The following is a 12,260-nucleotide window of genomic DNA, read 5'->3' as shown; positions in this document are numbered from 1 at the left end:
CGGACGGGGGCCGGGCGCCAAGATGGCGGCGGCTGCGGCTGCGGCTGCAGGGAGGCGGCGCAGCGCTTCTCCCCTTTCGGTGACGAGGTTCACCCGCAGGATCCAGCCCCCTTCCCCGACTCGTAGGAGGAAAAGCATTTATAAAAGGGCACCTGCGCCGCTGTAGTCACCAGAGCGTTGGTCTGAACTACGCGCTTTTTCTGTAACACGGTATTTCCCGCGCCCCAGGGCCCTGGCAGCGTTTTCTTCTTGTCGTCACCTCAGCTTGGCCCGCCTAAAAGACGGTGCGATGTCGTACAGCGCTCTTGTTCCCGGGCAAAGCCGGTGGGGTCAGGAGCCGGCTGTGGCGTAGGCCCAGGAGCCGGAGCCGGGCCCTGCAGAGCGCTCGGAAGTGGTTAGGGAGCAGTGACGGGAATGGGGTCCAGTCTGGAGGCAGTGCGGAGCTTCAGAAGAGCTTCAGGGAAGGAAATAGAAGTGCGTTTGAAAGAGGTCATGATGTTGGCACACGTTGTCTGTGAGGCTTGTCGTGTTACTGACCTCAAGATGCCCCTTTTTCAGCCCACCCGAAAGGCAGCTGCCTCTGGGGCCTGTTGCCCTCGGGGTGTGGCGCCGGCTGGGCCAGGAGAGCGCCCTGACCGAGCCCCCGCGTCGAGGCCTTGTCTCTGGACATCGCTCCTCCCGGTGCTGGAAAAGGCCCATTTCTGGCTGGGTGCGCCAGGATCACAGCAGAAAGGGGTCTGGCCATAGGCTGTGTCTGCTCTTCCGCTAAAGCTCTGCAAAATAGGAAATTGCAGCTGCCTCAGTGACAGAGACTGAGAGAATGACTGATGCAATCAGCTCCCGATGCAGACTGATCCTTTCCAGTTTTGCCCTGAGCAGACAGGCTGCTGCGAGGGAAATGTCTGTCTGCAAAGCCTGGCCCAAAGCAGATCCTTTCCTCCACAGCTGCTGAGACGCCCCCTTGGCTCCCTCTGCCTCCTGAAGCTGCAGAGCTCGTGATACCAGTTTACAACACTGTTAATGCAGTCAGGAATTAAACAGATTAGTGCTTTCAGCAGGGTTAGTAAAAACTTTGGTTCGTTTGATTCAAAGATTGCGACCTAATTCATCTCTCAGAGCAGGGAAACTCCATCAATATTATTGGCACTGCAACTAATTTATTAATTACAGAGTCTTGACTGCCAGTGCTAGCAGAAGGAATCTGACTTGCATTCCTGATGTGAAGAATAAGCTGCCGGATGAGACACCCAGGGGATGGTTGGCTGGCAAGGAGCCCACCTGGTAGGAATCGAAGGCTTGGCTGCTTTCATGTTAGTCACAAGGGGTGAGTTTCCAAAGCAACCAGCCACCAGGCATGTATGCAAGCTGAGAGTTAATATTTAACTGGGAGATGTAGTGTGGAGGTGTGAATAAATCCCCACGTAGAATGGTTCAGTTTTTTCCTTCCATCACAGAAAGCAAACACATTTTTCTTTTTATTCTTGGCAAAACAAGGAAACAGGTGGAAGATAAAAATAACCAGTTTTTGAGAACAGGATTAACATTAGTCATTTCCAGTCAGCCTAAGAAATACAATTGTGTCTTGCACATGCAAGGTGAGATGGGCCCATCATGAATGTGGGATTGCCTGACAACAGCCATTTACTGTTTATGACCTTTGGTAATGAGTCATAAGGTACCATATCTTGATGAATTGTTATTATCCTCCTGTTACCACGCTGGCAAGAGCATCTGCATTGTTCTAGGGCTGCAGAATGGTGAACCAGCTATTCTTTCTGGCAAGTGAAATGTCTGTGCATTGCACAACTGCTCATTCAAAACAGAAATGAACATTTATGTATTGCTAATGCTGGATGCGGAGAAGTTCCAGGTTTGAGGTTTGAGTGGAAAAAATGAGATCATGGGAGTTTCTATGTTCCCATCTATATTAATTATATAATTAATTTGGTGACTTCTATTATTTAACTCTCTCTCTTTACATCACTACCATGTTTTTTAATGTTTTTATATTTAATAATTCATGTAATTAATGCAGCTGCTCTCTTTCTAAATGTGTGGTCGGTTAATTGCAAAATGGCAATTAAACCAATTGATGGTACTTTTCATTGCAGTAGGCTAGAATCACAAAGACAGTCTGTTACCCTGTCTCAGCTGAGAAGTGGTGATTTTAAAAAATTTGCTATTAGTCGCTTATCATCACCAGTGGTCTAATTGGCTTCATTGGCCATGTCTGTGTCTAAGGGTCTAAAACTGGTTTCAGCCTTAGTTATGCCTGGATTTCTTAGAATTCCTCAAAGAAAATGAATTAATTTATTGAATGATAGAGACACCCAAAGATCCGTAAATAGCTTGTAGATAGCACAGTACATAAAGCTATACCAAGATAACAGTGGATTTCTTTTTTTTAAACAAACTTCAGGTGAGCATGAAGCACATTAATGGTATAATGATATCTTTATTGGCAGACTGGCAGTGACAGAGATGGATGGTGCCCTGCTGTTACAGCCAGAGTTTGTGCTGGGCATTAGCAGAATTGCAGAGAAAGAAGTCTTCCAAAGTTGCTGCTGATGATTTTATATTAGTCTTCTCCATTGCTTTTCTTCTAAGAGCAGTAAGCTCTTTAAAGACATTAACAAATGTCACTGAAATTGTCTGGGAGAGATGTTGATATTACCCCTTATAATGTGGGTGGACTGTGCCCGGGAAAATGCTCTTCTGTAGGAGAGGATGATACAATTTTCCCGTCTTTGTAACCTTTTAACAGATGAGACATGATGAAGTTGGGTGACTTGCCTAGAGGTCACACAGCAAATGAGTGGCATAGCTAAACATATAGAGCCCCCAAATCCTGGTTCTTTTTTCCTTAATGGGGCTTGCATGGCCAAGAGAACAGATGAACGATACAGCCCAGGATTCCTGTGTCTGCCCTGTGTCCGCAAGTTTTGTGAGAAGCTAAGTTATTATTCTTGAGTGCTAATATGCCCATGGCTCTGTAAACATAATACAGCTTCAAAACAGGGCACACGTCTTTGCACTTGCTATTCTGCATTTTCTGCCTCCACATCACTGTCATCTGTGAGAGGGAAATCTCTCAGCGATTTCTGCGTGGTGAAGCTTTTGGTTTGCATGGGGCATTCCTGGCTTAAAATTGCCTATGTAAAGGAGAAAAAAAATCATGCTTTAGTAAAAATGGTAGTTAATTTTAGTAATTCATGTGAACATTATCACTCTGAGAGAAATCCAAAGCAGTCAACAGTTTTTGCCCAGGGAATACAACCTGTGAGTTAAGGGAGGGACCATAGCTCCAAACTCTTCTGGGTTTTATTGTTTAAATTTTCTGTCCCCTTGTTAAGGGCAGAGTAGAGCCCAAAAGGGAAAGTACAATCCCAGGCAATTTTTTATAGTTCCACAAAAAAATCTCTGGATTTTCAAGACCCTATGCTTTAAGGATAAACTCACAATCTTCTCCTCTTTAGCGGGAGGGCTGCGCAGATACCAGCAAAGAGGAGCGTAAGCAATGTTGATAACTCCTATGATGACCATCAGCCAGGGAAATCCAATAGCTCGTACAATTGCGCCTCCTGTGGATGGACCTGCACGTTTAAAAATTAAAAATGGCTAAGATGACAGAAAGAGAGCAAAAGGTGCCTTTCCGGTTTGGAGAGGCTCTATGAGTCTTCAACCCAGTGATCACAGATTTAGTGCTAGTTGCTTCATGTGAACACTGGGTGGAGAAGAGGGAACGATAAATGGAGCGAAGACCTACACTGCGTAGGTCATCGTATGGGTAAGAGTTAGTGCATACCGATAGCAAAGCCCATGCAGAAGGCGACATCAGCTATGGCGTAGATGCTGCCATAGACAGAGGTGTGGCGAAGGTCCACCAGGTAACCCATGATAGGCATCATTGAGGAGTCCACCATTCCTGCCCCGAAGCAAGAACAACCTGGTCAGTCATTGCCTCCCCCAGGGATGGTGACGGGAGCTGCATTTGGACTGTGCTGTACTGACTGAGCACTGACAGCTTACCTATGGCAAAGCCAAGGCCACCGTTTGGGGCAATCAGCCCATAAATGTTTTTTGCCAGAGGTACCTTTGAGAGGAAGGAGAGAACACGTGAATGAGGCCAGAAGAGTTGTCTGAGTTGTAGAAAGCCCTTTGAGGTGTAACAGATCTCTGAAATAGATAGTGCAACCACTGGACATCTGCTAACTGCCAGACATGTAACCCAGTTTCAGAGTCCAGGGATCAACCTCGCAGCGTGAGTAGCAGAGGTCTTGGTGCAAGGAGAGAAGCTTCCCTCTTTCTCCTTTGCAGCCTCGTACCCATTGCCTTTGCGGTGCACTCGGCATCTATACTACCGTTAGGGTTGCAGAGAGGGACCTTAGGGCGTTTTTGCTTAGGCTGAATGTGTTGACTCTAATCCGCAATACCCACTGCTTTTCCTGTCTCCGGTCCTGCGGAGCAGGCACAACCTGTTCCGCTATTGTTCCATGGAAAAAATCCCCTATGACCTGAACTGCTGTGTTTAAGAGAAGTTTATAAATGCTGGGGGCTTTACTCTCCTGTCTCTGCAGAAGGGACGGCATCGCCCGCGTTACCCCTGCTGATCCTGTGACAGAACAGTCTCGGAGTTCTCTTATGACTTACGCAAAGGAGACTAATTCCCACCACAACCATTCCGATGAGAGAGCAGAGCCACCTGCAACGAGGCCGGAGTTAGGAAAGCGAAGACGTGCGCAGCAGCATGAACGTAAGTCACTGAAAACACAAGACTGGGCTGTTCTGAAATCTCTGTTTTCCACTTACCGCCCCATTTTGTGAGCCAGAACCCCAAAGAGATTGGTGCCAATGAGGTAGGATATACTGGCAGGAAGGAATGCCATCCCTGAGAGAGAAAGAAAGGAGTGCGTAATCCTTAAGCAAAAACAGGAGATCTGCAAGAATTTGCAAAAGTGTTCACTAACTGCCGCTTTAGGAGGGTTCATGTAGAGAATATTGGCACGTGACCCAGGCAGCCAATGTCCAGCGCAGACGCTGTGGGTGCCCTTCGGTGCAGTGGTGCTTCTCTTTTTCCGCTGTGACCATTGCCGCGCATCTGTGTTACGGCAGAGCTGCTCTAGCTGCCCCCTTGCTCTGGGCCCTGCACAAACCTGGGGTGGAGGCTCTCCGTAAAGACAGTCAGAGGGAGGCACAGAAAGAAGTGTGCTTGTTGCAGAGGTGAGAAACGGAGGCACACAGGGGTGCAGTTATTCACCCAGAAAATCTGTGAGACAACCAGAAACTAAAGCCAGAACTTTTTGTTCCCCCTGCTTTAGTAAGCTCATCCTTCTCTTCTGGCATAGTTTCTTCCTCTTCCACCTTTCTCCCCTTGCCTCCATCTTTTAGCTCACAAAATAGAGGAATAACATAACTGCTTAAATAAAAATCTTAGGGATCATTATGTAGTCCAAATTAAATATTTGAACTGCTTGCTGATTTACCAGTTGTTTATTTTTAATATACTCTCCCAGAGACTATAAATAAAGCTGATCAGCTCTATCTCACTAAGACAACTTCCTTATTGAAACACGCCAATTTATGTTTAATTTTCTTTCCTCTCTTTAACAGCTGCAAAACACAGTTAATCCTGCAGGTTTAGTCCAAGCTTTTTTGGTTTCTTCCAGAATTATGGGAGTGGGCAACCCAAAGCAAACCCCTTGAGTTTATAATTGTTTTTTAGATTGGTGACTTTTGGTTGAATTGTATCTAAATCCAAACTGTTCCCAAATCTGAGCTACCTGAAAATCTAGTAAATTTACCTGGGGTTTTCTCTGATGTCTGCTAACCTCTTATTCCCCCGTGTGTCACTTCGTCTCCAGGGGGTCTGACTCTGGTGCCTACTGAGTCACTGCAAAGATTCCCCTTGAGTTCAGTGGTGACCAGGGTAGCTCTGAGGGCATTTCTCAGCCTATAGCTATTGTAGCTGTACGGCAGCTAAGCTGTCCCTTCTCCCCACTGCCACAAGCCTTGGGAGTCTGCTTTGCCCTCACCCGTCCTTGCTCAGTCACTTGCTCAAGCAAAGCATCAGGGACTCTTATCTGGATGGATGCTCCTGCCTGCCTGAAGAATAACTCGATTAGTTGCTTTCTCAGCCCTGCTGCTCCCTGGTTGCAATTCAATTTGGGAGCTAAGTGTAGCCTGGGGCATCCCCCAGGTCATTCCTCAGCCAATTGGATTTTATAATGATTAGTTTTATTTTTGTAGCAAACACAGACAATACTATCTCCATATCACATTTCTTAGGCAGCTGGTAATTAGCATGTGCCATCCTGCCCTCCCTGGGACTCTCTAAATGGCCTTATTTTACTCAAAGCTGCCTATGCAAAATCCATCTGGCCAGCCATGATTTCACCCCAGCACAGTACGATTATCTGCCCTGCAGGGCACAGGATTCAAAAGGCTTGTCTGCATGAAGCAGCCTTTTTTCCACTGTTACTGCTGTTGTGGGGAGTCTGATCCTACATGGTTTTTGCAATAATAGAGAGAAAGCACATTGTATAGCAACCCCTAAGGACATTTCCGCTGAAATTGGAGCAATACACAGCCTGGGATCACTCGCTCTGGGCAGGTGACAGTATATGTTTATTTCCTTTTAGAAAGATAGAAAATGGGACTGAAGAGATCGTTTAATCCCTCTCACAGTGCCGAAACAGGACCTATTCTAGCTAAGCAGTATTGAACAGTCATTCACAGGTTAAGACCACAAAGCAAGGCACCTACCTAGCTGCCATTTCGGGGAGCACATGGTTTGCATCATCCAGATGGGCAAGGTGGGTTCGAGCATGGCCACCCCCATGTTAGCAAAGCAGAGGGCTCCTGGCGGGGAGAAAATAGAGAAATGCTCTACTTAAGCCTTCCCCTGCTGCGATTTCAAATACAGCAGATGCCACAAGTGAGTCTCTCTAATCAGCAGGCACAGGTACCCAGAGAGGAGCACGGTGGCGTGCTGACATCTGCTTTTACCTGCAGCAGCCAGGATGTAGGGGTCTCGCAGCAAGGTGAGTACAGGTGTGCCTTTGGTGCCCTGCGTGACAGGAACGGGGGGGAGCGGTTTACAGGGGAGGCAGCGAGAGGGGGAGCGTGAGCACCAAGTGTGCCGCGCCAGGCTGCGCGCTCGCTCGGGCGCGTTCAGATCCGCGCTCGGTGTGAAGCAGGCAGCGTCTCTGCAGCCTTCCCCTCTGGGGAATCCAGGCCTGTGTTGTTCACAGTCTGGCACAAGATCACATACATGCGCATATTTGTGCTTACCTCAGGGGAGATCTTAGAGGGCTGCAGTATGCAAAGCTGTAAAGCTACGGAAAAAACACTGTTGTTTACTTACTTCTTGAGATGGCATCACTTCAATCCACATTTCCCTCTGGCTTTTCCTGCGGCAGGACCCCTCTCATTGACAGAGACCCCAGGGATGCAGTAAATGTGCCAGTGGGACACGATTCAAACAGGCGAGGAGAGAGTTAGGTCCCAGGCCTGCTTCCACTGAAGTTAGCAGCAAAATTCCCATTGACTTAAGTGGAAGCAGGAGCCAGCGATTGTGTTGGAGTTGCTTTATCAAGGCATGACGCGGGCAAAGATGCAAATGCTCTCTGTCAGGCTGCTGGTTGCCTGCTAGGGAGCCACAACTAGAGCATGACAGGAATTAGACGTGGAAAAGAGTAAGATTAAAAAAAAAAAAGTTCCATATGTAGGGGAATCTACGTTTCATCTTCCAAAGGCTCTTACATGCTTCATTAAAGATGTCTTACATTACGTCTAGGCAAAGATTGTAACTGTGACTATAATTAAATTAGCTTAATAATTGCCTCTAAAAATACACATTTCCACTATTTATAACTTTGCCATTACACTCTGAAAGCCATCATGACCTGCATTTATAATACAGCTTTCTGGGAATGAACAAGAACCACCATTTACACTGGCAAAGACTAATTTGTATGTGGTTATGGCGAAGAGATTGCAGAAAGTACCAAGCGTGCCTTTTCAAAGAATATTCAGTTCAAAGAGCTTTACTGAATGTGTTATTCAACCTTATAAAAGCAATCAAGTAGTTTATTAAGTAATGAGGGACTAATTCTTAGTATGTTGCTGTGTCATGCATTTGGTGATAGAAAATATATAATTTAGCAATAACAGTTAGAATAACTGAAAATGATGATATCACCTGCTTCATATTAATCTGCCTCTTCCTTCACACAAGCCCTGAGAGATTGTTTCTCAGATAGATATATTTAAATCTTTTCATGTGAGGTTTTTTTTTTTTTGGTCAGATTAGACCATTTGGCTTCTCACCTCCATCCAGCAAGGCTAAGAATGCCAGGATCAGAAAGGGAGATGATTTCCCAACAAATTCGTACATCACGCTTCCAAAGGGGGCCCCAACTGCAAGGGAAAGGCTTTGTCACACAGCAGCAGTGCTGGCTTCCTGCCACGAACATCCAGGCAGCAGGTGTTAGTACCCTGGCATCGTGGTTTTTTCTGCATCGCCCTGCTTGCATATAATGATGAGTCATATTAAAGCAGCTGCCTGTTGAGCGATAGCCGCAGGAGAAGGTGTCAGAACCAGCAGACTGTGGCTGTGGAGAGTGAGCAGAGAATGGGAATGCTGAAGAACGGCGGGAAGACCAGCCTTTGGAGCTGCAGGCTGGGGAAGGGACACAGCCACGCGTACTGAAAGCAGTAAGTGATGGCCAGCGAGGAATCGGAGATGCCATTGATGCAAACCCTGTTGGGAACAAGGTTTACTTACTCAGCACACCCAAGGCCAGGCCTCCTAGAGCGATCCCCATTGCATTGCCTCTCTCAGAGTCATCCGTGTACACACTGGCCAGCATGCCCAGGCCTGGGAGCAGAGAGAAAGCAGAGGCTACGTGAGTCTGGCTTGTGGCCTGCTGTTGGACACCTCTCTGAAACCCACCCAGGCATTTCTTGTGGATTTATCTGCTTGTCGAGTGGGTTGTATTTGGTGTGCTCTGTCTGCACGAGCCAGGCAGGCGCAGTGAGGAGGAGGAGTCCGAGCTGCTGATTGTTTGTGAGACAACAGTTGAACCCAGACAAGGAGAGCTAAAAGGGACACTAAGGACTAGGGCAGAAGTCGAGACTGAATGTGTCATGCAATGAGCTAAAACATTTACCTGCAACTGATGAAAATGATGAACCAATGCCTTGGAGTGCTCGAGAAATGAACAGCAAGGTATAGGTGCCTGAGAAAGCAAACACTGAGAAGAGAGAAACACAGCATCAGGCAGAATCGCACCTGGTTCAGGCTTGAGTTAAACCCTTGGTTACCTCCCTTGACACTCACAAACCTTGACACTCACTGGTGGCTGCTGTCTTCCCTTCCCCTATGTGAAAGGAAATTATCAGCTTCGGAGACAGAAGGCTTTCCTTCCTGGAGCCTTTAAATAACGGCCACAGAGCCCAGGCTTAGAGAGGTCCAAAGGGTGAGCAGTGGCCTCAGCCTACACCTAGCTTGGACGTGGTATGACACTAGATGCTGCTTGGCCTTGTTGCCTGTTTCTGAGATCAGTTGCCCTGCTCTCACTCTTTACTCATCTTACGTGTGAGGATGGTGGGACAAGCATAGACCGGACATATTTTGTCCTGTGCTACTCTTACCTCAGATTAGTGCCTGGGTCCCTGGCCCAGCACGCTGCTGTGATATGAAAGGCAGACCGGAGGGAAATACTCACTGACTGTGGAGAGAAACATGATGATGAATCCAATGAACATGGGGATGTGGTATCCTATCCTAGAAAGGGAAAAAAAGGCAAGAACTCAAAGAAAATTCCTCAGTTCGGGTCAAGGTCTGGATCTTGCTACCTAGCCTTAATACGCACATCTCTGTGAGCCTGTAAGCATGTCTTGATGTGTAGATGGGGAAATATGTTTAGTACATGTGCCTGTGTGCATTTAGGTATGTTCACGGGGTGTTTGTGTCAGTTGGTATCTTTTGGTGAGTATGGCTTGCATGTGCATGCCATGCACTTAAATTATAGTTGTACGTGGAAACGTGAGTGACTACAGCGTGGCTGTACCTGTGTGTTTAGTACATGGAAGCCTCCAGTGTGTGCTCAGGCAATATTGTCAAGTGCGCCCAGAGACACAGCTCTGTTTTGCCAGTTCATCTGCCCAGCCAGACCAGCTCCACCTCACGCATGTCTCTTAGAGGCAAAGGCGAAGAAAAACTCAGGGACAGAAAATCTGAACAATAGCTCCTGCATAGATACTGTATTCAGAGGGGGATGGAAATGCCATTTGCTTGCAAATATTTGTTTGTTTATTTGATAGTTACTGGTGTTAAGTAGCATCTGTTCACACCTGAAAAGAGCATTACTGAGGCTTATTTTTTAATGCAAACCTGCAAGTCATTCATGTTTTTTTTTTTAAAAAGGTAAAATTCATGGCTATTCTGATGCATATATTCTCCCCCTTGGTATTCCACTCACCACCTCCTGTACTTGTGTGATTGCAGTGGCTTCATATGTGTAGCACAGACCTTTCCTGCTCAGCCAAGAGTGCCTGCATTAACAGGCAGCAGTTGGCTAGTGTCGTTGAAAGGCTAAGCCCTGGTACAAATTTAGGCATGCTAAGCAGGTCTCCGACATACCTGTTGGTCAGGGGACCCACAAATGGGTTGACGATGAGCTGTATGAGAGCCTTGGAGGCAAACAGCAGCCCCACACGGACATTTTCGTTGGTGAGGAACTCCTCGCCCTCCAGGCAGCTGCTTTTTGGTGGTGGGCTGGTCTCAGGGAGCTGAGGCAAGCTGCTGCTTTCAGTCACGTTCGCCTGCTCCGTGGTGCTGTCGGCAGAGTAGTCCAAGATGGTCACTGTGGTGTTGTCAAAATAGGAGAACATGGAGGAGAAACGAGGAGCCTTGAAGGCGAAAGGAGCAGACTCCGTCTGGTCTGGGGTAGCAGAGCTGTTAGCACCTTCGTATTCAGTTGTATAAAGGAAGGTGGGGACAATAGGTACTGGAAAAAAAAAAAACAGGGGAGGGTTTAGTTAGTGATTTTTGTCAAATTTCTGGCTTGGTACACAATTGAACTGATCGGTACTGGCTAGATGTAGGTGTCCGGGTATCTCCCTGCTGCCAACCCTCCCCGTGGCTCTTGTGGGGAGACCCTGCTGGGGCTCTTTCAGCTGGGCTGGAGACCAACCGAAGTCATTCCCCTGGTTACAGGTACCTACGGGTCTTGTGGAGCTGTATTCCTGACAGGCAGCATGTACAACACAGCAGAAGACACACAACGTACCCACAACAGTGAGCAGCATGTTATCCAGCAGCAGCGCGACGAATACCACCACCAACACCAGCGTCCGAGACTCCCTGCTCTCCTTCAGCCAGCGCCAGGGGACGTACTCTGCAGGCTGGGGCATCTCTGGAAAGCCAGGAGGGCAGTTTCAGTCCTTCTGGCTCCTCGTCTGTCCCTCCTGCTGCTTAAGGCTGACGATCTCCTATAACCTTTAAGGAACACACTCTGCGAAAATGTCCGGTGGGATACATACAGCTTCATCTCAGGCAGTGAAGGTAACAGAAATCCTTCCATTTACTTCACAGGCTTTTGTCTGTATCTCTAATGAACTTTAACTGTGTCTTATTTCAGAGGCTCTTTTGCAGGGTAACAGAGCAGGGGAAGCCAGGAAGCTCAGTGCAGGGTCCCAAAAGTCTTTTTCTGGGTTATGACCTCCCATGGCTTCTCCCTTGGGAAAGCGACTCCTGAGGTCAGTTAGTGTCTATGTCCTGTAAGAGGTGGGTGCTATTCCCTGGGAATGGGACCACCAGCTTTCTGCCAAAGACGGTAGTTTTGTCAACCCTGCATTTAAAACTGTAGTCAGGAGATGGAGTGCTCTATAACCCATTTCTAGTCTCCTGAGACATCTTGTCCCTGCTTCAAGGCATCATTTAAGTCTTCTTTCAAGGACTCAAAGCACAAATCAAGCCAGTGGCTTATCTATAGTAATCTCTAGATCTGTTATTCCATGTTCTTTGGAGATTAAATTAGGTCTCAAAGGAAATTCATTTACCTTACATGTCTTTTCATTTAACCTAATTGAAATGTCATGGCCAGATACAGGACTTAAAAGCCTAACATACGTGATTAAGATCAGGGCTCAAGAGGGGCTGAGAAAAAGATTGCTTGCTCAGTCACACTGAAAATATCAGTCACAAATCTGTTAAATTAGCCCTTTACATTCTAACAGCTCAGAGACTGTACCTC

At 47.2% G+C, this 12,260-nt stretch overlaps 1 protein-coding gene and 1 long non-coding RNA gene across 3 annotated transcripts; one reads left to right on the top strand and one right to left on the bottom strand.

Moving 5' to 3' along the window:
* The first annotated feature begins 31 nt into the window (after positions 1-31).
* Positions 32-11,265, top strand: LOC136994495 (uncharacterized). Of its 2 annotated transcripts, none has more exons than XR_010886569.1 (5): positions 32-1,059; positions 1,171-1,324; positions 4,578-4,753; positions 6,953-7,040; positions 11,222-11,265. It is a non-coding gene; the product is annotated as an uncharacterized lncRNA (long non-coding RNA). The 2 variants fall into 2 exon arrangements; XR_010886570.1 differs by lacking the exon at positions 11,222-11,265 and adding an exon at positions 8,560-8,712.
* SLC18A1 (solute carrier family 18 member A1) lies at positions 2,512-11,544 on the bottom strand. Its single transcript, XM_067312534.1, has 15 exons — positions 11,295-11,544; positions 10,646-11,012; positions 9,729-9,787; positions 9,171-9,254; positions 8,786-8,878; positions 8,329-8,418; positions 7,291-7,334; positions 7,006-7,066; positions 6,763-6,858; positions 4,810-4,888; positions 4,651-4,702; positions 4,030-4,093; positions 3,806-3,925; positions 3,460-3,593; positions 2,512-3,152 (listed from the first exon to the last, which is right to left on the bottom strand). The coding sequence occupies exons 1-15, from the start codon at positions 11,416-11,418 to the stop codon at positions 3,039-3,041; spliced, it is 1,581 nt and encodes a 526-aa protein (XP_067168635.1). The 5' UTR covers positions 11,419-11,544; the 3' UTR covers positions 2,512-3,038.
* Between the last annotated feature and the right edge of the window lie 716 nt (positions 11,545-12,260).

Source organism: Apteryx mantelli, chromosome 29 (assembly GCF_036417845.1).
Source record: "Apteryx mantelli isolate bAptMan1 chromosome 29, bAptMan1.hap1, whole genome shotgun sequence".
Classification (NCBI taxonomy): domain Eukaryota; kingdom Metazoa; phylum Chordata; class Aves; order Apterygiformes; family Apterygidae; genus Apteryx; species Apteryx mantelli.
Note: the sequence above shows the minus strand (reverse complement) of the source record. Positions and strands in the feature narration are given on the sequence as shown.

Bases quoted from the DNA above. Each gene is read 5' to 3' on its own strand.
- SLC18A1 (XM_067312534.1), bottom strand. From the start codon at position 11,418: ATGCCCCAGCCTGCAGAGTACGTCCCCTGGCGCTGGCTGAAGGAGAGC. The intron at 4,094-4,650 runs GTAAGTCATAAG...TTCCTCTCAAAG, and splicing joins TGGGAATTAGTCTCCTTTGC to GTACCTCTGGCAAAAAACAT. The intron at 3,153-3,459 runs GTGAGTTTATCC...TCCTTTACATAG, and splicing joins CCGCTAAAGAGGAGAAGATT to GCAATTTTAAGCCAGGAATG.